Below are 24,796 nucleotides of genomic sequence, written 5' to 3' on the forward strand. Positions count from 1 at the left end.
GAACCATCTCAAAACCAGTCCAAATCTCCACTTGACCGCCAAGCCAACACTGTCAGTCCAAAACGCCCTGAAATATAATAGCTACCAGTTAGAGATGCTCCACAAAGCAGGACAACAATACAAATGACATATGACGCTCCAAATGTAGAATAACAATCCCATCACACTCAGGACATTTTGAGAATCGTGCAGTGTCAAAATGAGATCACTGCTTAGTTAGTCCAAGAAAATTCAGCATCTCCTTTGCCCATGAGGAATATTCCTATTTTTGATAGTGACCCTCTATACTTCAAATCTTTTCTGAAGCCTTTGATAATTGTGTGGAGGATCAAACCAACAACTCCAGCGACTGCTTGTATTTCCTGGAGGGGCGGCCTAGAGACCTGGTTAGGACCAGTGAACGTCAACTAATGGCCCACTGGCTATATCCGGCCCTCCAGAGCTTTCCATCTGGCCCTGGATCTTACTGAAATCAAGACTAGCCTAGTGAGGAAGAAAAAAATATGAAGAGTTCAGATGCAAAAGCCACTAATGATATTTAAGGAATCCATTCCACAGGTACTATACACCAATCAATTGTGTCGCGTCATAACCCGTTAAATTACCATCCCTTACTAGTCTGTATTATCAAAAGCCTCAAAACGCCCATTGCCACCAAAAGCCTCCATGTCCCCAGAACCAATCAGAATGAAAGATCGGACCCTGTGACTTATTTTCACATTATTAGAACATTTCTATCTAGGTTCACATACCCATCAATTTGGCACCAGATTATGTTCCCAATACCACTCTAATATGTCTCTGTACTGTCCTTGTGATGACCAATTTACCAGGTCCACCACCATGACCACATTATACCCATCTGTTATTTTGAGTTAGTTCCTCCTCATTGTCTGTATAAGCAAATAAGGATCTCATTTTCCTTTCTGCCATTGCTTTTAGTCAGAACACACATGCCTAATGTACATAAATTGTCAAGTGGTATGTGTTTGTGATATGCTATGCGTATTATCGATAGAGATTATTTATCAAACTGTGTTCGAACCATCAACTGGATTGAGGCAATTTAAAATGTATTGTGGTGGATGTAGACTGGACACATTTGCACAATAAAAATAAATAAACCAAAAATTAAAAAAAAAAACCCACAAACAACAAAAGTCACCCAACCCTCCTGATCCTGTTTTTCACCCAGAGCCTTCACAGCGTACAACCTTCAAACATCAGCACAGCATATACAATAATGATGCCAGAAGCCCAGTAGTGAACCGCCAACCACTCCCAAGCTGATCCTATAATCAGCTGGTATGGAAGTAGGCAATATTTCACAAGATACTCTGCCCATTATTGCCAACTGGGATCTGCCTTTTATCGTACATGGAGTTGAGAGGTCTGAATATCTTCATGCTCATGGTATTTGTCTTAATCTAATTACCAGTGTGTACAGCAAGAACACAGACTTCCCTGCATTAGCCACCTGAGAGAGAATGACAGAAACAGTAGCTGGAAATAAAAAATTCCTAAAAATCTTTATGAATCAATTTTTTAATGTATTAACAAGCAAAGAACAACAGATTAGGAGATCATAGTATGTGCTGCTGTACAAGCAAAACAGCTCATAAAGATGTTAATAGTGAACATCAGCATATGAAGTAAACTTCATTAGGATAATCTGATGCAGATTTGTTGTAATGGCAGGGTGCTCGCCTTGTGTTCCAAGTTGTTCTGTGACAGTTTAACCCCCAGAACTTTATCCTTTAACCTTTTTCTGCACAGCTGGCCCCAGGTTTTCGAGCCAGGACACAACCTCCTCATGCTGTTCCACTGGACTACTGCTCCAGCAATACACCAACACCACCACCTGGGAACATGCAGACAAATTACAAATGAGTTACATTGAAACCCTGTTTGTCTTGTATTGCACCAGAATGCAATACTTTTATTTGGATACAAAGTCTAGATTTAATCCAGAAAACTGCTGTTGGTTAGGAATAAACAGTAAGTAAGGTCTACATCATGCTTGGAATGTTCTAGAAGCTAAACTGGTCCCGAATGGATAATATGGATCTTTACAGCTGACATTTAACCGTTACTTCATCTTGCAATAATAATTCATCATCACTAGATGTCACTCCATTTGTTTAACTTGAACCTGATGCTATCCCCTCTCTTTCCTTCCACAACAGAATACCCAGAGTATCCTAAATAAACTGAGGCTTTGCACAAAGGACAACATTCAGTTCACCTCAAAAAACCCATTAATCATATCCATGAACTGTGGTCAAAAACAAAACCATGTTGTCATCTATTTACATGTTCCCAGCAGCACGCACACACACACACACACACACACAAATTTTCTGCCATGTGGCAGTCACTACTGAGGTAAGGTTAAAATATTACAATACTGATGCCTTGGTTAAAAGAAACAACCTAAAAAACACAGGAGTTCCAGCATTCAGGGTGAGGGATGAATCTAACTGAAAGTGATCAACAAAGCACACTCATACAGTAGTGACTGTCAATCACAAGGCAGCCTACTATGCTTCATCTTCCTGTTTGACTCGTGTTATATTCAATGTAACAGCTGAGACCATAAACTCACCAAGAAGGCATTTACTGAGGTTACAGAGCAAAGGAGAGGGTGATGTTCCTCTATACGTTTACACAGTCTGACATTTTGTAACCAGAGAAGCTGGCCCCTGCTCATCACTTGGGTAAAAAAAAAAAGTACTGCCTGCTGCTAGTGCTGCCCCTCAGCCTCCTGGCAGTAGAAACTTTAGGTGGCATGAATCCCCTGGAAGTAGAACACAATCACCAGGCAGATCTTAATGGTGTGCATATGAACCTCTATCACTTTAGTCACCATATCAATTCAAAAGTAAATGGCTAAGTAAGAACCAGGAAAAGAAATGCTAAAATCATAGTAAATATAAACCACTGAGAATCACTCTGATTGGCATTATTATGGTAAGAACTAAGTCATCCAAGATTTTTAGTAGATGTATTTATGGTATGAATTTGCATTAAGTTGTAATGACAATACCTCATCAGCTTTTTTGGGCTGAGGGATTTAAAAAGAAAAAGAAAAAAAGCAGGTTTAAAGGCTTGATTATATTATTTGATGAAATTTGTGTCACTCAAACCCAAATGGATCCTAGCAGACTCTCAGACAGGCAAAGTATAATCAAGGCACTGTCAGACCCAGTAGCTATGTATCTTTTACATATCAACACATCACTTAAATAAAAGAACAACTCATCTTTACTGTTGCCATGGCAATCCAGAAGCTTTGTCAATGGTACCTAATTGGTGGGTCAGAATGGTAACTTGGTACTTGAGGCTCACTACTGTTCAAGTTATTTTACTGTAAGTGAGCATTTCTAACCTTGTATACTTACAGCAACACATGTGAGTGCTGCTCGGACTCCAGAGAAGAAGCAGCGTGCATTATGCTGGTTTGGCCTGGCTCTACCTCAGTTGTTGCATATCTAAGATGAGGAAGAGAAACGAAGGGCATGTTTTGTAAAGCTGGCCCCTTTTCATGCAGAACCGAAAACAGATAAAATGCATGTAAACACATGTGACATGAATCAGGCACCAGGCAAGTTGGACTAGATAAGGTCATGATGGCAAAGGGCCAGTTTTGAGCTTTAAGCACATGAGCACCTTACCTTTCAGAGTTGAACAACAGCGTGGACGTGAAGTGCTCACAGACAGGATTTGCATAATCATGTTAAGGAAAATTTTATTAGGACACGTGGCTTCGATTTTGACCTGCCACATTGGTTTTGGTAATGAACTAATTGGTCAGAATTTCCTTTTAAGGGGGAATAGAAAGGCTTGTTGATTGCATACTGCTTTTAAGCCTTTAGTTTTCTATTGGGAGTTGCGTTTAGAGGTGCTCTCAAGGCTATCTTTGAGCCTCTCCACTGGTCAAGCTTGTAGCTGCTTTCTTTGAAACAGGCTTTAACATTAGCAAGCAGGACCAATGAATGGGTGGGGCCGGGGGGCACCCTGAGAGTGAGTCAAGCTGAATCAAACTACATTCAAATTCAAGGTATTATTATTACTAATAATAATCACAGGAACTGAGGAAAAAGTTACAGCACAGTTTTTCTTCAATTAAGCAAAATGTGCGAAAATTTGCTATTTTTATTGTTTCGGGGGGCCCTGTTTTGAGCAGGTAAAAAAAAAACTGCATCGTACTGTCTGTGTAGTGATAAACAGTGAACAAAGTCATTTGTTGTAAACTGCAAATTATGGCATTAAAAATAAAGAAAGGCAGTTTTATATTTCCACAAACTAAGACACTGGGGGTTTTTTTCAGCCTCATGCAAATGTATTTACTTTGAGTCTGCCAGTAAGTCTTTTTTCAACTGCATCTGAATAAGAAGTGAATAAGGCTGCCAAACAAACATTTCCACACCTGTTGTCATACAGATGTTTTAACCTGACTGACCCACGTTTCTTGTAAACTGCTTAGTTAGCTATTAGTTATTACAACTCACTAGTTTCTGGTTCTTTGATGGCAAAATACTTGTCTAATATCTGCTCTCATCTCTTTCAGTTGAACATGTCACATGATTCTGGGTTGCATGTATGAGGGAGAGTGAAAGTGAAACAAATTGCAGATATTTTTGTAAAAATGTTAACTTTGATGAGTTTGTTGTGCAGAGATTACCAACCCTTTTTTAAATGGAGAGGTATATGTTTATTTAAATCCTGTTGCTTTCTGCTCTGAAACCTACAGGTAAACTATGGTTACAGTAAAAAAAAAAAAAAAAAAAAAAAAAAAAGGCCATGTAGCTAGCAGTAGATCAAAACGCTGATGTAATTTTACTTGATGGGGTAAATTAAATCTACTTTCAGTTGCTCCCTTATTTTCAAGGGGTCTCCACAGCGGGTAGCTCCACGTGTTTTGATTTTGCAGATTTTCATGCCAGATCCCCCTTCCTGGTAAAACCCCAAAGAGATTCGTCTCCTCCCGGGATTGAAGCTGTCATGGACTTCACTGTGGCAGGCAGGTTGAGGACCCCAGTGCAGGACTCAGAACAAGGAAGGACTTAACTTTTTCATCAGCTTTATTGCTGGAACTCAGAGCAGCAGAACAAATTACAGAATCTCACCAAAACGAACCAGGTAATCAGGGGCACTTGACACACCAGGGAAAACAGCTGAACAGAATCACATTAACAAAACAGAGGAAGCAAAACGGAATACAGAGCACAAGATAAAGCGGACTGCCAAAGTAAAACAGGAAATGACTAAATACAGAGACTAGGACTACAAATTAAGACACTTGAACTTGACACAGAAACCAGACAAACAGAGAGACAAAACCAGACAGAAACATCAGGGAGTCAGGCACACAGAGGGACCACAGGGAGACAGGAACTAAATAAAAACACCATGACACAGAACAGAACTCAGGTGACTAAACTAAGAATCAAAACATTATCCGAATTTTGCACAGATGACACAGAATTTTGCAAGAAGCTTGTTGACAGCTGCCAAAAGTGTCTGATCTGCACTTTTAACCCTGCGTGGATTAGAGAAAATCCTAAATAAATTCAAACTTGTTCACTTTTCAAAGTATTTAAAGATGTAGGCTGTACAGTCATTCCACCCTGGAACAAGAACAGCTCCAAGAAATTATTAAAAGACCAAAATTATCATGAGATTCATTCCCGTGATGAGTGTATGTAAACCTCTGACCACAAGTTTTGGTGACTACCTCATCTAAATGATTGTTCCTTGAGTCAGAAAAATGCTGTAGGAGGGACAGTTGCTTAGAATTCTATAAAAGAACACTTTGTCTTTCCTAATAGGTTCTTTTGTGCAGGACATTCTAAAAAAACAAAAAAAACCAATGCGCTTTACAGAGAAATGCACAGTTATTGACAGTGGGGGGAACAGTTCCCACTGACCTTCACCTGAGTTCACATAACATAACTCATCAGTCATAATGACAGAGCAACACTCAAAATTTTTCACACAGATGTCACCCGGTAGTTATCCATGGATCGAACTTAGAGCTCCTCAGTTAAGATTCTGCTTGGTAATACCATCAGTGTGTGCAGAGTTGACACCGGTTAGAAAAAATGTGAAAGAGCCAGTCAGGCCTGCGGGGCAGACACGGTCTTTTGTTCCCATCTCCTGTTGTCCCATCAACCTTTGTGTTTCCTTCACGTGCATACCTGGGAATAAGACATCGTTAATGTTACTCCACCCAACAGAGTGAGCATGAAATTCCAGTCTTACAACATTGAGGAGGACAAGCAGATCCTAAAAATATATATCTAAGAAATGACTGAAGGGTCAGTATACAGTCATGAAGATTATTTGGGGTTTTTTTGTTGGTGGACTAACAAAAACTGCAAAACAGCCCTGGTAACTTAAAGCCTGACTTAAAATGCTCAGCATAAATCAGTGTAAACTATAACATGCATGCTTCTGTATGTACAACTGATTAAGATTTTTTTCGTGTGTTTTGATTATCTGAACTGATTTGTTGCTGAACATTTTTTGAAACTGTGAAAAGATAAAAGATCGAAGACACGGTGACAGGTTTTTCCTCATACCTGTCTGCCACAGGGAGTTAAATCAGAAGAGGCATGTGACACAGTACCCTATAATTCAGTGGAGGACAATTCATTTTCCCAAGGGCCCACATGAGAAACTGTCCCTGTTGTGGAGGGCTGCACCAATAATCTTAACTCAATTCTGCTATATATTAATTTAATCTCTTGATAAGCTTTCTCGTCAGCAACAATACTCCGGCAGGCTGTGGAACTGATCCTTAGGTGGTAGAAAGGTGCTCAACGTGTGGCAAAAAAATGTTCCCTAAAACCATTACACCACCACTGAAGAGGGGAAGGATCCATGCTTTCATGATATTTACATTAAATTCTGATTCCTCATCTGAATGTTGTGCACCAGCGACATTTTTCCAGTCTTCTGTTGTCCAGTTTTGGTGAGCCAGTCCAAACTGTCGTGCCAATTTCTTGTTCTTAGCTGACAGGAGTGGCACCCAGTGTGGTCTGCTGCTGCTGTAGCCATCTGCTTCAAGGTTCGAGGTGCTGTTCATGCAGAGATGCTGTTCTGCATGCCTTGGTTATAACAAGTGATTATTTAAGTTACTTTTGCCTCAAAGCCTTCTAGCTATTCTCTTCTGACTTCTGGCATCAACAAGGGATTTTCACCCAGAGAACTGCCACCCACTGGATATTTTCTCTTTTTCAGATCATGCTCCTGAGTTGCTTCCATGTGATTGCTTGATTAGTTATTTGAGATGAACAGGTGCACCTAATAAAGTGGCTGGTTCACAGCTGCTCTGCTTATATGGGTCCAGCACTTTTTTAAAAATTTTAATTTATATTACTTTGATTTGGTGAACTATTTTGATTTTAAGGTATATAAAATAACCGCACAGGTGGTCCATGTTTCCAAGTGTCATGTCAGTCATGCAGGCACATACTCCGGTTAAGTTTTTCATATGGACTTACAAACCCTAATAATAAACAACAGTGACTGCACATATTTAAACAAAAACAAACAAATTTTTCCAGATAAACGTTTCTGAATTTTAGGACATCCTCACATTTTCATCTGAGTTTAATTTCCTGGTTTATGTCATTCCAGCTTGATTGCTTCAAAGTCAGATGCAATCCCGGGATTAAAAGATAATTTAGAAATAATCCTCATGAGTTTGGATGCCATTGAAATGGCGTCACTGTCCCAAGGCAGATTCTTAAAGAACCACAAAAGCCAAAAACGCATAACTTGGCAATCTTAAGGGAAGAGCTGATGCGAAACCTGTGTTGTAATTGCAGGTGAAGAATGGGGGGGAAAAAAACGACCTGCATGTAGGAGGATGTCGGCGGCAGAGGACGCGCTGATGATTTTCTCCACCTTGGGGGAGGATCCGTCCACGTAATGCGAGGCAAACTCACCGCATTTGCGGGCATTAGCTTTTCCTCCTTCAGCCGCGGTGCATCAGCATAATGAAGCCGCAGCTTGGAGATGACCGTGGCACACTCGCACACAGCTAGAAGAGGAGACCGCTGCGCTTCGCTTTCATTCGGATGTTTTGCTGCGTTTTTTTTTTTTTCTTCTTCTTCTTTCTTCGTAAAGAGCGCAGACTGACTGTTTCTTATTAAAGCCGTCATCATAAGAAGCAAAAAAAAGCCAACCCAAAACTAGAGGATGAGCAGCATCTCAAGGGTGAAATCCAAGCGGACCGAGGTCAGACTCGGAGCGGAGAGAGATCATTTTGACAAGCAGCAGGTAAATATACAGAAAGACACCGGGAAACGCCGGGTTAATTCCCGCTGTGTGGTTGGGGAGGGGGGATCCCCCCCCCCCCCCCCCCCTTTTTTTTTCTTTCAGGCCTGCGGTGCTTTAGAGGATGACCGAAAATCTATAAGGCACATGCCCAGTCCCCAAATTAAATGTTTAACGAGTGAATTAACTGCCCAGAAGGCGTCGCAGCTTCATGGACACTGAAAGGCCCAAAGAGGGATGCCCTCTGTGTGTGTCATTGTTTTGGTCTGTAGACAGACTTATTAGGGCCCGAGCACGAACTGTGCGAAGGCCCTATTGTAATTGCTTCGTTTATTATTATTATTATTATTATTATTTTTTTTTTTTTTTTTTTTATTATTATTCAGGCAAATGAATTGGCTTTTTGGGGGCTTTATCATATTCAAAAACTCATGAAACTTTGCACATGCGTCACACCTGGTGAAAATTTAAGTATTTTAATGGGCTCGGGCAAGGGCGCGCCCAAATGGCTCGCTAGCGCCCCCTAAACTGGAGCCCCACCGCTGTGTTTCACGTACATGAATGAAACTTCATACACATGTATATCATGTCCAGGCGCACAAAAAATCCTCTTGGAGCCATGCCCTAAACCCAACAGGAAGTCCGCCATTTTGAATTAATTATGCAAATTTGGCGATTTGCAGCCCTCACACTTTTTCTAATAACTCAGAGGTTTTAGACGTTATCATCTTCATATTTGGTTTGTCTAACCTACACCCCCAGGGGAATCTAAATCTCGAAAATGGTGAGTTTTTGCTAAGGGGGAGGGGTCCTTATGCCCCTTTGAACTTTGATCATTCGCCATGAAAATTTGATTGCCTCTCATTCATACCTACATGATCCAATGTGCATCAAACTTCTCCAGTAGGATGAGGGTGCCCCCCTGAACACATACATATGACAATATTTAATGTCAGTCGCAGCGCCACCTAGTGGGAACAGGAAATGTCATATTTTACACTTGGAGGTCCAGCTCCAAGGTGGTTTAGCAGAACCATCTCAAATTTCACCTGGAAAGCCTTAAGAAGTTGGACTTACTGTGTTTTCAAAACTGTGACTTTTTGACAAAAGGGCGTGACCCTTATGGGACGGCAAAGTTCGATGATTCGCCATGAACACAAAAATGGCTGTAACTCAAAGCCAACTTGCCCAATCTGGCTCAAACTTCAGTGGTGTGATAAGCACCCTGCCCTGAACACATTCATATGCATAAAGTCCATAAACGTTAGAGCGCCGCCTAGTGGCAGCTCGGAATATCTTAAAATAGCATGTTTTTTGAGTAGCCCCGGAGCTACGTTTTATCTACATGTATGAAAATGTACAGGCTCATGTAACATACTAAGACGTACAAAAAAGTCTCTTGGACCCATACCCCAAACCCTACAGGAAGTCGGCCATCTTCAATTGAAGGTGTCAATTTTTGCGATTTCCACGCCTGCTATTTGAACGAACTCGTCCTAGGGCATTTCACCCACTGACACCAAATTGGCTCCAGATCATCTACACAAGTAGCCCATCAAATATTGTGGAAATCTTTAAAAAATATTAAACGGCCTTGTCACACCAGGCCATTAAATTTGGCCTTTGTTTTTGTCCCTCACCACCAAAATTGTTTGTGCACTTGTTCGCACATGCTTTGTCTGATCAGGCTGAAAATTTAATCACTCATGTACACACCCAGGCTGAATCCATAACTACAGATTCAAGACTGTAGGCGCAATAGCGCCCCCTACAGAAGCAAATGAAAATTTGTATGACCGTCCACAGAATTAGTTTTGCTCTGAAATACATGAAATATCTTTCACCATTCCTTACAAAATCCTCATCTATTTGATAAGCCTCCTGCCCTGAACACATTGATATGCATAAAGTCCATAAACGTTAGAGCGCCCCCTACTGGCAGCTTTAAATATCATAATATACCATGTTTTTTAGCTAGCCCCTGAGTTACATTTTATCTACAGCTCTGAAATTTTGCACACTCATGTAACATCCTAAGACATACAAAAAAGTCTCTTGGAGCCATACTCCAAACCCTACAGGAAGTCCAGCATCTTCAATTGAAAGTGTCAATTTTTGCCATTTTCAGGCCTGCTATTTGAATGAACTCCTCCTAGGGCATTTCACCCAGTGAGACCAAATTGGCTCCACATCATCTAGACAAACAGCCCATCAAAAAAGTCAATCAGACCCATGCCCTATTTTGCATGCTGGAGCCGTGACCACACCCCCAAATATTCCATTGCGTCTATGCCGAGAGCAAAAGATACCTTTTCCTATAAAAGAATTCAACTTTCTAGAGACCCATCACGATCACAAAACCTCCGAGTGCGGCACGGGTCGACGAGCGCCACAGGTCGACGCGCGCGGAGTGCGAGGGCCCGATATCACCGCTTGCGGTTTTAATTGGAATTGCTTTACAGATTTGACTATTTAAACATAATGCAGAAAAACTGAAAGTCCTTCCCCATTGCGCATTGAAGTCAGTCCATTGGTATCCTGGTAGCAAGCTGATCTAGTCCTTCCTGTTTGGCCACTTTTTCCTCCACTACACGCACTTTTCTCCCCCCCTCTTTTTAAACCTCTAACTCGTTTTTGAAACATGAACACAGACCCTTAACTTTTACACTGTATCATTCAGTAATATCCCAGTTTCTTTTGAATGTGTGCACCGAAGGAATGAAGGCTGGCCTCATTCCTCATACAACAGGTGCTTTGTGGTTTCTCCGCCTTACATGCCTGCACTGCTACACACCACCATACATACACGGGTGTATTCAGTGTATTACTGACTAAATTCTTGGACACACTGGTGCTACACTTTCAGGTGGAGTATACAGATACATGAGATCCAAAGCAAACTGAGTAACTAAACAAACAGCTGCCTGACTGGTCAGGCCTACAGCCATATGTGGTTATCTGAACTGAGTGGAGCTTTCCCTCTGCTGGGTGTGTATTTCACTGTCAGTGTTTTATTTGCTTTTCACGCACGTTTAGAGAGGTGGAGCTCAGGTGCTTAAACCACTGTGGGTCTGTCCTCTGGGCTCCTTAAGTGTAGAAAAAAAAGACATTAAATAAATATCTTTACTAACCTACTACAAATGGCAACAAGCAGGTGTGGTTTTGCTTTCGAAACTAGGCATTGTTGTCATACTAGTAGTTTCCGTTCCATTGTTGCAAAAGATACATTGCAGACGAAAGATAGATGTTGCTCAAGTTCTCAACATAATGGGATCTAGCTAATGCATTTGACACAGTGAATTTAAAATCTTAAAGCAAATACTTGTCTGTGCAGGATCATCAGAAAGAAAATCTGTTAGATGGTTTCAAAATTATTTATCAGGCAGATTAGTGTGTGCAGGTAGAAGAAATCACTTCCTGCTTGCTAAGTGTAACTAAAGGAGTGCCCCAGGGTTCAGGCCTAGGACCACTGTTACTTGTTTTATAAATAAAAAAATCTTTGGTCATATCATTCACATATTACTACAGTCCAGGGCTCTGAGATTCAGTTAGTATCTCAATATAACTGCTTAGGAATTATAATCAGTGACTCTCTTACACTTCACATTCAGCAACTGGTGAGGAGAAAACTTAAATTGAGAATGGGCTTTTTACTTTAAAATCAAGTTCTTTCTGTCCTTTGAGGCAAGAAAGAGACTTGCTGCTTCCACCTTTATGTCTCTGCTGGATTATGGTGATGATATTTATATGAATGAATACCTTCATTAGTCCCACAATGGGGAAATTACAGTTAACAGAACACCCATCCAAGAAATACAAACATGTTATCACAATGCTTGCATACACTAGACTTATTACAACCCTTAAAGCTTTTACCCATCCCCAGTGTATGTTGCATGCTTTGTTATTTTGTAGACTCAAACATTGGTATGTTCTTATTTATTTATAAGGCTATTCTTGGTCTACCCCATCTTACTTGCTGACTTACATCCATCAGCTAACTTAAGGAACTGGGCTCACTAAATGAAGTAATAAATTTAAGGTGATTTTTTTTATTTATTTATTTTTTTTTTATTTTTTAAATGACCTGGATGCAGTTACTTAAGCTTGTAAATGTTTTGCCTGAATATGGTTACCCTTGTTTCTGGCAAAAGATAAGGACTTTTACTTAATGTGTCAGGCCTTATTGCTGTTGAGTTTTATAGGTTTTGGTTGTTTTTGGTATTTTATTTTTTTATCAGCTATATTTTAGTGTAGTTAATGTGTGGATTTTTGTGTTTTTCCATGTGTGTGTTTGTTCTAGGTTTTGTAACACTGCTGATTGTACTGCTGTTGTTCTTGGCCAGGATACTCTTGTAAAAGAGAGTTTTAATCTCCAGAGGCATATTTTTCTGGTTAAATAAAGGTTAGATAAATAAAATTCAAGCATGAGTAATGTAAACTTATGGCTGCAGTGTCACCCCTGCCCATCTGAATGGGTTTACTGGGCAAAAATGCAAATGAAGTGCTGGGATAAGGAAGCAAGTGGACTCCTGACTCAACTAGCGTGCTATTTACATACAATATATACAGACTAAGCAACATTTTAAACATCAGAGTTGGTTAAATGTGTTCTTTTAATTTAATCTTTTTATATTAAAGAGGCTGTTGTGTGTAGGGGGAGAGCATCTGCTGATTCATCCAGTGCATCGACTGAAACTCCTCTGCTGCTTTTTTTTTTTTACTTCCACTCTCACTCTTTCCTGCCGTCTCCGCTTTTAATGTCGACCTCGGTACCAAGGTGAACCGTCTCACACAGTGTCCTGTGTGTTTTTGTGTGCACACTGCACTGTTTGCTTTCCCTCACTCCCGTTGCCTGAGTGTGCACCCATGAGGGAGAGAGAGAGGGAGAGGGTGAAGGGGGGATGGGAGTAGAAAAGGGCAAATACAGCTACTGAGTGGGAGTAGAGAGAATTAAAAGCTTTTTGGTTAGGATGTTTAGGCACTTCAATAACCTGCACTGATGTGTGGAGGAGAGTTTGAGTTTTTCCAGTTCCAGCTGTCTTCGTCTGTGCTGGAAAAACTACTACTAGAAACAACTTTGATACAGATGCGCACATTCTGTATACTGACTGTACATTATTTACAAAACAAGCCTCTGTGGTGCCTGTCATATTCTTGTATTTTCACTCACAATATACCAAAGATAACATCTCAAACACAGTGTAACCATAATCCTGCAGACATGATCTGGCGCCTAAATGTTGAGCCCTGGTTTCATTAAATTTATGTTCCATGGCTACTCATATTAATAAACATCATGTGAACCACGAGCTGGCTGACCAGCTCAGCAAACAGTATATGATCTGTTATTTTAATGTAATAAAGAAAATTTAATTATACGTAAAAGTGAGTCATGACCCAATGATCTCAATCTGTGAAGCAATTCTTTTCGTTCATTCAATCTAAGTTTGTCCATAGAGACTCTCATAATTTTTTTTAATAACATGGCTGCATACATGCACTTTGTCCAGTCCTCTAAAAGGCAACTACTGTAAATATGAACTTTATTGGCTTTTTGTTTGCCTTGTAGTTGTTACTAGTCATGTTTGTTCTGTTTTGTTGAAGGGGAATGTGATGAAAGATTTATTGAAGTCGACCTTTCCAGCCGCATCATTTGGAACTCCGGCCATATTTAAGCTTTCACCGTGATGTGTATATATGACAGAAAATAAGGAAACTAATAATAGGTCCCCTTTAAGTTCCTACTTTAATGTGTATTGTGAAGAATTTATACTAAATTAGTAACTAGATCTCAGGAATTATAACTTTTCTGGACATAGGATGAACACCACACTTGGTTTTTGGACTATGAGGGTGCTTTGGATATAACATCTCTTTTACTTCCCATACATTTTATGGATATTCTATTGTTGTATATGTAATAGTCATCACAGTGGTATGTGTCTTGTCCTTTCTGTTAGGACAAAAACGATGTCCAGTGTGGGGTTTCTAGGTTTATTGCCTATGTTGATGTGGGAGAGGCTGTGCTAACTCAGAAAGGGGGCACAGGAGGAATCAGCTATAAGACAAGCGAAGCAATAAAGGAAGTAGTTAATAAAGCACCACAGTGAAAAAAAGGCCATTTGATCTGAGGAAGAATATTTAAAATCACTGGGAAAACCCTTCCTCCTCCATTTCCTTGGTTGATTTTTGATCCTGCTTTCACTTTTTGGTACACCAGTCTGCTAATTTCCTACCTGGACATAGCCTCAGCTAAGAGGTGCGGTGTGTTCATGTCTGCGCTTGACCTTGTCAGCCAGATACTCAGCAGCACTCTGTTGAATTAAGCTGATAAGGACCAGCAATAAGTGCTCGAGCTTTAGGGCGTTAAGACCAGTGTGAAGCAGCTCTGGAGTCGCGTTGATGCCTTGACTTCATTAACTTCACGCACTCCTTTAAACCATTATGTCCAAGCACATGGAAACGCTGCTGAAAACCAGAGAGGACCAGGTAAGCACAAGCGTGTCAAGGTTGGAGGTATTAAAGCTGTGTATTTGGGGTATGCAGTACATAGTAATGATAGCTGGCAGCAGACCTTATGGCAGGCCTTGGGGGGATTAGTCCAGGCTTTCCTTGCCTCTCACTTTTCCTGTCTGCTGGTCAGAGGGTTTACCCACACCTGAATCCACATGCAGCACCGAGTTGCTGGAGAGCCTCACAGGAAACCGGATCAGCATGTTTGGAGCTCACGGACTGAATTGCTGCGTTAGTAGGAAGTTTGGATTTCATCTGACTTGACCATGGCATAAGGAAATGTTATCACTGTGTAGCAGTGTTTGGTGTAGGCTGATATGAGGTTTGCTAGTGAGACCTTGTGTTGTGGGTAGTAGCAGAGGTTTACAAACAAGGAGTTCTCTCACAGTTTTACTGAAATAATCACCCTAAAATAATAATTTAAATGCAGGTAGGTGGAGAAGCTGACTAATAAGAGCTGCAGTTGATTGGTAGATGAGCAGAAATGAACCAGATGCTATTTTATTAATCCGTTCTGTGCATTTTCTGCATTAGAAATCCAAACCTTCTCTTGTTTCTTCAAAGGGAAAATGTGCATTTTGAAATTTGATGACATTAATATTTAGGATTTGTGCAGGCCCAGCAAGTAATGCAGCAAATATTTGGATAAAATAATCATTATTTTTCCATTACTTCTGCAACTGTTAGTTGCAGCCCTACTAATTAGTGAAGGGTTGTTAATTTGACCCCCATGGAGCCAGCACCTGTTCTTTTCCTAATGGCCTTGAGCAAAGGCATTCAAAGGTGTGTATACTGCTGTCCTCCAAAGAGTGAGCATGCAACCTGTTATAGCTTAGAAAATGCTGCCGTTCAGACAGACTGGTCATGATGTACTTATTTTTGACAGTTAATTGTATAGTGTACTTTTATTTATTTTTTTAACTGTATAAAGCATGAGGTCGTCCTCCGCCTACTGTTCTGCAGCTGACACTCCTCCCTCTCTTTGCTCTCTCACTGTTTTCTGACAGTTAGCCATTCTGAATGTACTATGAGAGTCTCCCTGCAGCCTCGCTGCTCAGCAGCCATCTGTTGAGGCCTCTGAGCCAGGCTCTGTGTGCCAGAGCGCGGACCCCATCCAACCCAATCTTCTACCCCAGCTAACGGCCTTCCTCTCCTAACAAGCCCCTCATTGTCACACAGACAGCCATACTACCGCCCCTTCACTCGCCCCTTGCAAACGAGGGACTCACAGTTAATTTGCGTCAGAAGTAGCCGGGGAGGGAGGGTCTCCTGTTAACCACTACACCCTTCTCTCACCCTGAACCTCAGTCTTCACCCACAGTAGCCCCTCTGTGCTTTCCTGTGTGTGACCATGTATGTTCTGGGGGTTGTGTGCATGGATCAGAGTTGTGGCGACCCCCAGGTTAAAGAAGCTTTCATGGTGTTTTGTTGGATTAAGCAGAGCTGCCACTGATATGTGATTACAGTTTAAAACATAAACGTTTTTGCGTTGTGGACGTTCTGGGTCAGTGTTTTGGAGTAAGACTAAAGAACCTTGGTCTTATTTACGTTAAACCTCTACTGTACATACTGGTCACATGGTCATGTTTTAAAAAGCTTTTCTATCAGGAGAAGTAACTTGTGATAAAAGGGAGTGTGTGACTGAACGTTACAGCCTGATCTGTGTGTTGGATTATTCTCTTGTGTAATACACTCGTGGTAAATCCGGCTCACTAGAATAGTGCAGATGTGGTAGGCTGCAACAGATTTGACATAGGGACTAGGGTTGTCACGATGCTAGGATTTCAAGCTCGATATCGAAACCCAGGAAAACACTCGATACTGTTTTCCATACAGAGGAGCAAAAAAAATTAAGTGTTTTTTAAGTTGATTGACATAGAGCAAAAAAAGCCAGAGTTTTTGACTAATTTGACAAACTTTTCTGTGTATAGGTAGTGCAAAAAAGGGTGTCTGAGTTGGTGCTGGGCTTCTGGTGACTCGGCTCCACGTTTTTATTCCTGATCAAATAGAGTTGGTATTATAGACTACTTGATGCTAGACTTTCTCAACTTCTTTTTAGAGACAAGTAAATTGTGTTATCGTGTTAAATTAACACTATCTATTATAGTATTGCAGACAGGAGTGTTAATACAGTAATTTTATCCTTTATTAGCTATAAGTGCTAGCTGTTTCCTTAATGATAATAAATGGCTAATGTGAATAAAGTTACCTTATTTCCACAGGGGCTACAGCAGAAGATGGATACATGTTTGATTTGGCAGAGTTTCAGGCACTTCCCGATGCTTAATTCATGGTATTGCAATTGACTGTTTGCAGAAAAATTTGCATATAGAGAACTTTTTTTCGCCAAACCAAATGTGCTCCTCCTGCAGTCCTCCAAAAACCCCAACAATGCACAGTGTCATTCGTGTTGCTCGACAGGGATGACACTGTGCATTCGTCAAATGCTAATTGGTTGAATGCTAATAGGCTGGAACAGGGAAGCGAGGGACAGCACAGTTCACCAGGAAAAGTACAGCATGAAAAGTACAGACAGTGGCTGCAGTGGTAACTTTACATTATTTTTATCAGTTGTTTTCACTTCAGCTCTTCGTATGTTATAACTTCGCTCTTCTCTGTAGCTGGCTGATGGACCAGCAACAACATAAGCAAGAGTAGCCCACAGACCTTAAATGACACCAGTCAATAGGTTGCCAATCTATTGCATGGCTGAGACACGCTCACATTCACACCTGCAGTCAATTTAGAATCACCAGGTTATCTAATCTAACTGTGGGAGGAAACCAGAGTACCCACGGAGAACATGTAAACTCCACACAGCAAGGTCCCAGACTGGATTCAAACCCAGGACCTTCTTACTAGGCAACAGTGCTAACCACTGTGTAGTGCATTATGTGTTAATTACCTTGTGGTTGTGTGCTGGTGTTTTATATGTGGTGCCAACCACAATGGACACAAATAAATACTTTGTTGTGATTGGGATGGTTTTTTTTTTTTTTTTGCGGACAAACATGTCTCTCAAATTTTTCCCACTTCTTCATATATTCCCTCCATTCCATATTAGGTTTTTGTAGGTTTTCTGAAGGGTCTGCGGTCATGACATACCTACGATGCAAATTTAACAGAGAATTATATACAACTGGAAAAGGCAAAGACATGTAATTTTGGTGCTTTTTTTTTTTATTGTTTTTTTGACAATCCCAATAGGAACACAAGGTAAACAAGATGTGCATCTCAGTTACATTTCCATATTATCTTTTACGTGGGTCCAAATTGCCTCCCAAATGAGTCCTCACAGCTATTGTGTATTTTTCCAGTTTGCTCCATTTCATTTTTTCCCCTTGCATGTTCTAACAAAGACTAGCAGGTCTGGTTGATTGCAACACTTCAGTGGGACACTAGACTGGAAGTTTGTTTGTGCCACTTTTTTTTTTTTTTCTTTCACTCTCATGTACACATCCCAACACTCAACTATGACTCATATCAGGGCCACCGTTCAAATTTCTGAAGACTAATTTAGCAATAGATGCCATCACAGCAGTCCAGCGTAATTGTGCTGTCTAGACTCTGCTTTGATCATTATGCAGTCATTATGTGTTTGTGTGTGAGAGATTTAAATCTTTCTTTCATGTTCCCGAAAGGAAACATGATGATCAGCACTGATTTTCATCAAAGATGGTGCTTGTACGTTCCTCTGCTGTAAAGGATAAGTGTAGTCCACCTACACACATATTTGTGGAATGCATAGATTTATTTATATATTTATTTTAAATGAAGGTTTCTCTGGAAATGCAGTTCAAACTGAAGATTTACAAACTTACCGCACATCATAAAGTCCACCCTATAGAGTTTTATCCAGGCTGGGTTTGTGCGCATTTTCTTTGCATACCCTATATTGCCAAAAGTATTTTGCTTGTCTGTCTTCACACTTGAGTCGCACCACTGTTAATCCATAGGGTTCAACATGATGTTGGCCTACCCTTTGCAGCTGTAACTGCTTCACCTCTTCTGGGAAGGCATTATATAAGGTTTAGGAGTGTGTTTATGGGAATTTTTGACCCTTCTTTCAGAAGTGCATTTGTGAGGTCAGACACTGATTTTTAGACTAGAAGGCCTGGCTCACAGTCGCTGCTCTAATTCACCCCAAAGGTGTTGTATTGGGCTGAGGTCAGGACTCTGTGCAGGCCAGTCAAGTTCTTCCACACAAACTCAGTCATCCATGTCTTTATGGTCCTTGTTTTGTGCACTGGTGTGTGGTCACATGGCAGCGTGACACCACTGCATCTGACGCTTTGCATTTTTTGGTGATGTAATCCTTCAATGCAGCTGCTCAGCCATGGAAACCCATTCCATGAAGCTCTCTGCGCAGTGTTCTTGAGCTAATCTGAAAGCCACATGAAGTTTGGTGGTCTTTAGCTATTGACTCTACAGAAAGTTGCCAACCTCTGTTTACTATGTGCCTCACCATCTGCTGACCCCGCTCAGTCATTTTGTGTGGCTGAGTTGCTGTTGTTCCCAGTTGCATCCACTTTGTTATAATACCACTAACTGTTGACTAAAATATATTCGTGGCCATGGAAGTGACTGGAACTTCCATGGATGGGTGATAATCTGGATGGATGAGTGAATACTTTTGACAATATAGTGTATGTTCTTGTTCCTTTGCAAAGCCTTGACCACAGCTGCTGTTTGTTTTTGTTTTTTCTGTACTCATTTCAATAATAGTATACCATGGGGAAAAGAAAAGCTTTCATGTGAGTGAATATGTACCATGACACAGCAGCTGGGCACACCTTGTTTCTCACAGTGCAGGGAGGGGGTGGAGAAGAATCATTTTGCGTGCAGCTTGGTCTTTTCATTCACCGAGCTGCCATATCAAGCAAACTGTTTAACATGGCCTTCATGATAATAAATGCCAGTTTAAGAGAGCTCAAATTGATGCAGATATTATTGGTTCTTAAAAAATATACACAAATGTGATATTTCAATGAAGCCCACAGGGAAACTATTTCTCACAAACTGCTATAGAAAGAATTGAGAAACCACTTTGCAGTCCTAGAGGTGGCTTCATTATTTTTATAAGTACATTGACATGTAATATGATAATTGTACTAAGCAGATTCTGTCTTGTTGTGGTGTATTCTCCCTGCGATGGATTAAAATACACTATATTTCCAAATGTAGACTCTCACCTGTCTAGTTTATTGAGTTCAGGTTTTCCAATCACTTCCATGGCCACGGGTATATAAAATCAAGCACCTACAAATGCAGACTTCTTCTACAAACATTTGTGAAAGAGTGGATCACACTCAGGAGCTCAGTGAATTCTAGTGTGGTAGGATGGGACCTGTGTGACAAGTTCAGCCATTAAAGTTCCTCACATGCACAAAGCAAGGATCATAAAGACATGGATGAGTGAGTTTGGTGTGGAAGAACTTGACTGGCCTGCACAGAGTCCTGACCTCAACTCAGCATAACACCTTTGGGAGACTGTGAGCCAGGCCTTCTTGTCCAACATGTCTGACCTCACAAATGTTCTGGAAGAATGGTCAAAATTTCCCATAAAAACACTCCTAAACCTTGTGGAAAGCCTTCCCAAAAGAGTTGAAGCTGTTGTAGCTGCAAAGGGTGGGCTGACATCATATTTAAACCCTATGGATTAATAATGTCACTCAAGTTCATATGTGTGTGTGAAGACAGAAGAGCGTATACTATAGTGTAATTAAATGTCCAGGAGGATACAAATCCCGTGTGTCTGTGTGTGTGCGCATGCGTTTGCGTGTTCATTCATTTGCCTTCCTACTCGTTTTTTTTTTTTTTTTTTTTAGTGGCACTTGTTTTGCCTGCTGAGCAGGTTCTTGCTCAGCTCACTTTGTGTCCCGTGAATCTGATGACGCTCTGACATACCACATCAGCAGGATAATGGCAGATGTTAATTTTCCATGTGGGTTTGGCCTCTTTTGACCTGAGCTTCCATAGAAAAGTAATAATAAAGTTAGGCGCCATGTTCATTGGTTTTGTTGTTCCAAACAGATTACAGATGATGATATCACACTACAAACAAAACTAAGAGAAAGCTCATGAGGTCCAGTCATATCAAAACTTTTCCTTTAGTCTTATTGTCAGCTAAATTTAGTTTATTATATTCGGCAAGGTTGCTTGGTTGAAATTAGTCTAACCATGAGGTGAGAGCCAGAAATCCATCAGTACATTACTGCGTATACACAGTGTTTCTTTCATAGATTCCAGTCAATGCCGTGCAACTGGTTATTTGATTTGCTCCCTGGTCATGTCTGTTATAAGCCCTGCAAATAGGACTGATGTTTGTGTGGGTGGCGAATCAAGCCATGCGAGATCTAACAACCTCTCTTCTGCTCTTTCAGCTTAGCAGCATCAGCAAAGCCATCAATTCCACAGAGACGCCTGTGAAGGAGAAACATGCACGACGTATCCTTAATGATGAATCCAAACAAAAAGATTTTTTTGTTTGCGTCCACACAGACTTAGCTACATCCTCTAGACAAAATAAAATCCTCTGTTTTTATGTATTTATTTTTAAAAAGGGGCATTGATAGAAAACAGATGGCAACAAGAAGCATTAAATGCTCTGTCTCCTTTTGAATTTGCTTCAGAGAAAAGGCTGTAATATTTATTTCTGAAATTTATGGGTGGATTTCTGAAAATGCTGCCAGTTTGTGAATTAATATTTAAGTCACCATCAGATTGGTCAGTAAAGGTAACCCCCAAGCTTTCTTTTGTTCAAAGCTGAGCTCACGTTGAGCTCAACCAGCAATAGAGAGACTTTTTGTGTCACTCCTTCAATCAGCAATAATCCCAAGCAGAGCTGTTTCAGTCCTATCATCATGCTGGAAACCTTGTTAATAGTTACAAGGCAGCAGAAAAAGATTTGAATAGGCTGCGGGAACAATGGGAGAGGCACATCACTGTGATCTGTCTTAGTGAAGATGAATCTGCTCATGATGGTGATCCTATACATCTGTTTTTGAACATACAAATCAAAGGTTTTTAAGTGATTGACCAATGACTGCTTATGTGGAAGTCATTGTGAGTCTGCATTTTGCAAATATGTTTGATAGATTTCCTGTTTGAGCGTATCTGAAGGCAGATTCACCAGTTAGAGCAGTTTTTGATGTAAACGTCAGATCTGTAATAATGATTATTGGAACTTAATTTTAATGTTGACACATTGAAAAGTCATTAGGTACAGTAAATATTTTCAACAGTTTGTTTCATGCAAGGTGAGTAGGTTATTTTACTTGTCATTTTGCCATTAAATGAATGTGCCTTTTTTTTTTTTTTTTTAAATAAATGTAACAAAAATGGCACAGTCCTATGATAGATTTTGCTTCCTTAATGACAACAACAGGAATCATCCTGGGGACTCACAGGGAGAAGGGAGCTGTCACCTTCTGGTCCTACGCTCTGGGCTTCCCTTTTCCCAGCAGCTCCATCCTTTGCTGGAAGTTCTGCCACGTGCTGCACAAAATCCTGCGAGATGGGCACCGCAACGTAAGGCACTGAGTACCCTCCTGCCTTTCCTTTATTAGCTAAAGTGCCAGACGCTGGAGTGTGATTAAAGCTAAATATTAAAACCTGTGACTATTTTAATTTGCATGAAGGCTAATGAGTTATTCAGTCAAGCTGTTATCTTCACAGGTCCTACAAGACTGCACAAGACATTACAGCTCTCTGATTGATATTGGGGAAATATGGGTGAGTCCTGGCATCTCATAATTTGAAAAATACTTCTAATTTTGAAGTGGCAAAACTTTAAGAGCCATTATTAAAAAGGCAGTACTATAGTCTGTTTTTAAAACGTGCTGTTTTAATGAAGTTTTTAATTTACTAATTCAGTAGAAATGATACCTGATGAAATTTGCTTGCGAATCAAGCCTTTAATTGCCAGCTGAATGCAGAAATTTTTAATATTCTGTAGGCACAACATTTAGTTCTTCATGATAAATTTAAATTCAAAAATGCCTCTTGTCTGTTTTAATTTTTGCTCTTCCCTCCCCTGTTGGTTTTCAGGGCAATCTCCATGACCGATATGGTCAGCTGGTGTCTCTGTACTCCAGGCTGCTCTGCACAAAACTGAAGTTTCACACGAAGGTAAACCCACCATCAGTCATGTTTTACACTTTGTGTTAGTGGATATTTCAACAATATTCAGTTTGCGTTGTGATTGGAGCTAAAATCTCATAAACTGTACTTCAATGCAGCGTGGAGATATCCCAGCAAACCTGGAGATCAATGATGATGACCTGGAGCGCGCTGCAGGAACAGACATTAATAATGTGTGAGTTTCAGAATGCGCTGAAAGTGCCCCTTTTAATTTAAGCACCTATGCACCCTTAAATCCCAGTCTTCCTCAGTCTTAAAATGCTGTTGTATGAACAGGCCCAGTCGCTGTGTCAATGTCACAGGGTCACATGGTCATAGTTTTTGAGTGGGTACCCATTTTTGGTCTAACAAAGGTATCAACTTCTCTCCTGCAGGTTCCAGCTCTCAGTGGAAGTGTTTGATTACATGGACACAGAGCTGCAGCTGGCTGAGACAGGTGAAAACAAAAACTCCTCCCCCTCTGTCCGTCCAAGGAGGAGAAACCTGAGCTGGAGTTGAGAAGTGCTGCCTGCTGACATTATCTATTTATGCACAAAAGCTAAGAGCCTTTAAAAAAAGGGTTGTCAGCAGTTCTTGGCCTACCTGTTTTCACGGAGGGCAGTTTGATTTATTTATAAAGTGACTTCATTTACTCTTGGCCCAGTTTTAACTCATCTTTAAAAAAAAAAAAACTTGTAAGGAAATGCTTGCAATTAGAAGACATTAGGCTGACTTCCTCCAGTTTAGCAGTAATGGTATGATCCTCCCAGTCCCTGCAGGGTGGAGACACAGCAACGCGTCTCAACACCGTAAACAAATTATTGAAGCTGTATTCCGAATGAAATGTGGTTGCCCTCATTCATTTGCCCCAAGTCTAATCATTATGTTTTTGAGCCATAGCCACAAAAGAATCCTTATTCTACAAACAATGCACAAAGCACATCCAGCTCAGAAATGTCTAAAATAATAAAGCCAAATGTCAGATTTTATTTCTGACACTCCCACCACCTCTCAATTTCTTTTCCATCAGTGCTCCGACAGCTCAACACGTCCATTGCCATTTCCAGTCTCACGTCAAGCCAGTGTCGCCTGGCTCCACTCATCCAGGTTATCCAAGACTGCAGTCACCTCTACCACTTTGCCGTCAAGCTGCTTTTCAAGCTGCATGCCTGTAAGGATGGTTATTACTCATTATTCAGCGAATATCAATGTTCTGTCGCTTTAGTACGTTTCATGTGTGGACCGTCTCATTAATTTCAGGTCTCCCTGCTGATACTTTACAAGGACATCGTGATCGTTTCCATGACCAGTTCCATAAGTAGGTGGTTATGAATAAAGAAGGGTGACCGCATCAAGTGTTTGTGTTTTTTCTTATTCTTTTAAACATACGGACATCTGCAACATAATCCTGCCTCACCCAGTCACTGCAGCCCTTTGAACCAATGCGAATGCATCCCATCCCCTGCCCTCTGTTGTATGTCAGTTGGTGACAGACACATTTGTTTTCTGTAAAGTACCTGTAAGGTTCAGGGGGAGTTCTTCACAGTTTACATGCATGTTACAGTCCAATGATATAACAAAAGAAAAGAGTGTGTATAATATACAAGGTGATCAAATGTAAATAGAAAATAGAAGCTCCTTTTTTATGTTGGAATACTTCAAACTTGAGCATTAGAATAGCGTGCTTCATTATGTGCATAAATATGATTATGAATATAAAACTTCAACTTGTTTTCCTTTTGTCCTCCAGACTTAAGTCCTTCTTCAATAAAACCAGAGACATGACGTACTTTAAGAGACTGATCCAGATCCCCAAGCTGCCTGATGTAAGAACGTGGGGGAGGGGAGGGGAGGGGAGGGATGACTTCAGTGC

At 40.7% G+C, this 24,796-nt stretch overlaps 1 protein-coding gene and 1 long non-coding RNA gene across 4 annotated transcripts in view; one reads left to right on the plus strand and one right to left on the minus strand.

Moving 5' to 3' along the window:
• Positions 1–1,718: 1,718 nt before the first annotated feature.
• LOC115786078 (uncharacterized) lies at positions 1,719–5,521 on the minus strand. Its single transcript, XR_004020395.1, has 3 exons — positions 5,130–5,521; positions 3,402–3,491; positions 1,719–1,861 (listed from the first exon to the last, which is right to left on the minus strand). It is a non-coding gene; the product is annotated as an uncharacterized LOC115786078 (long non-coding RNA).
• A 2,345-nt stretch (positions 5,522–7,866) lies between these two features.
• The window catches only part of hip1rb (huntingtin interacting protein 1 related b), a 28,404-nt gene continuing 11,474 nt past the window's right edge, over positions 7,867–24,796 (plus strand). The window contains exons 1-10 of one of the 3 annotated variants that reach the window (XM_030738106.1): positions 7,867–8,289; positions 21,186–21,249; positions 22,190–22,332; positions 22,480–22,536; positions 22,852–22,932; positions 23,043–23,119; positions 23,319–23,380; positions 23,954–24,094; positions 24,184–24,241; positions 24,674–24,749. In XM_030738106.1, coding sequence (XP_030593966.1) covers positions 8,209–8,289; positions 21,186–21,249; positions 22,190–22,332; positions 22,480–22,536; positions 22,852–22,932; positions 23,043–23,119; positions 23,319–23,380; positions 23,954–24,094; positions 24,184–24,241; positions 24,674–24,749 — 840 coding nt within the window. In that variant the 5' untranslated portion in view covers positions 7,867–8,208. Of the gene's footprint in view, positions 8,290–14,654; positions 14,779–21,185; positions 21,250–22,189; positions 22,333–22,479; positions 22,537–22,851; positions 22,933–23,042; positions 23,120–23,318; positions 23,381–23,953; positions 24,095–24,183; positions 24,242–24,673; positions 24,750–24,796 lie in introns of those variants that run through there. The other 2 variants (XM_030738105.1, XM_030738107.1) reach the window with 2 other exon arrangements.

This window comes from Archocentrus centrarchus, chromosome 9 (assembly GCF_007364275.1).
Source record: "Archocentrus centrarchus isolate MPI-CPG fArcCen1 chromosome 9, fArcCen1, whole genome shotgun sequence".
In the NCBI taxonomy this organism is placed as follows: Eukaryota; Metazoa; Chordata; class Actinopteri; order Cichliformes; family Cichlidae; genus Archocentrus; species Archocentrus centrarchus.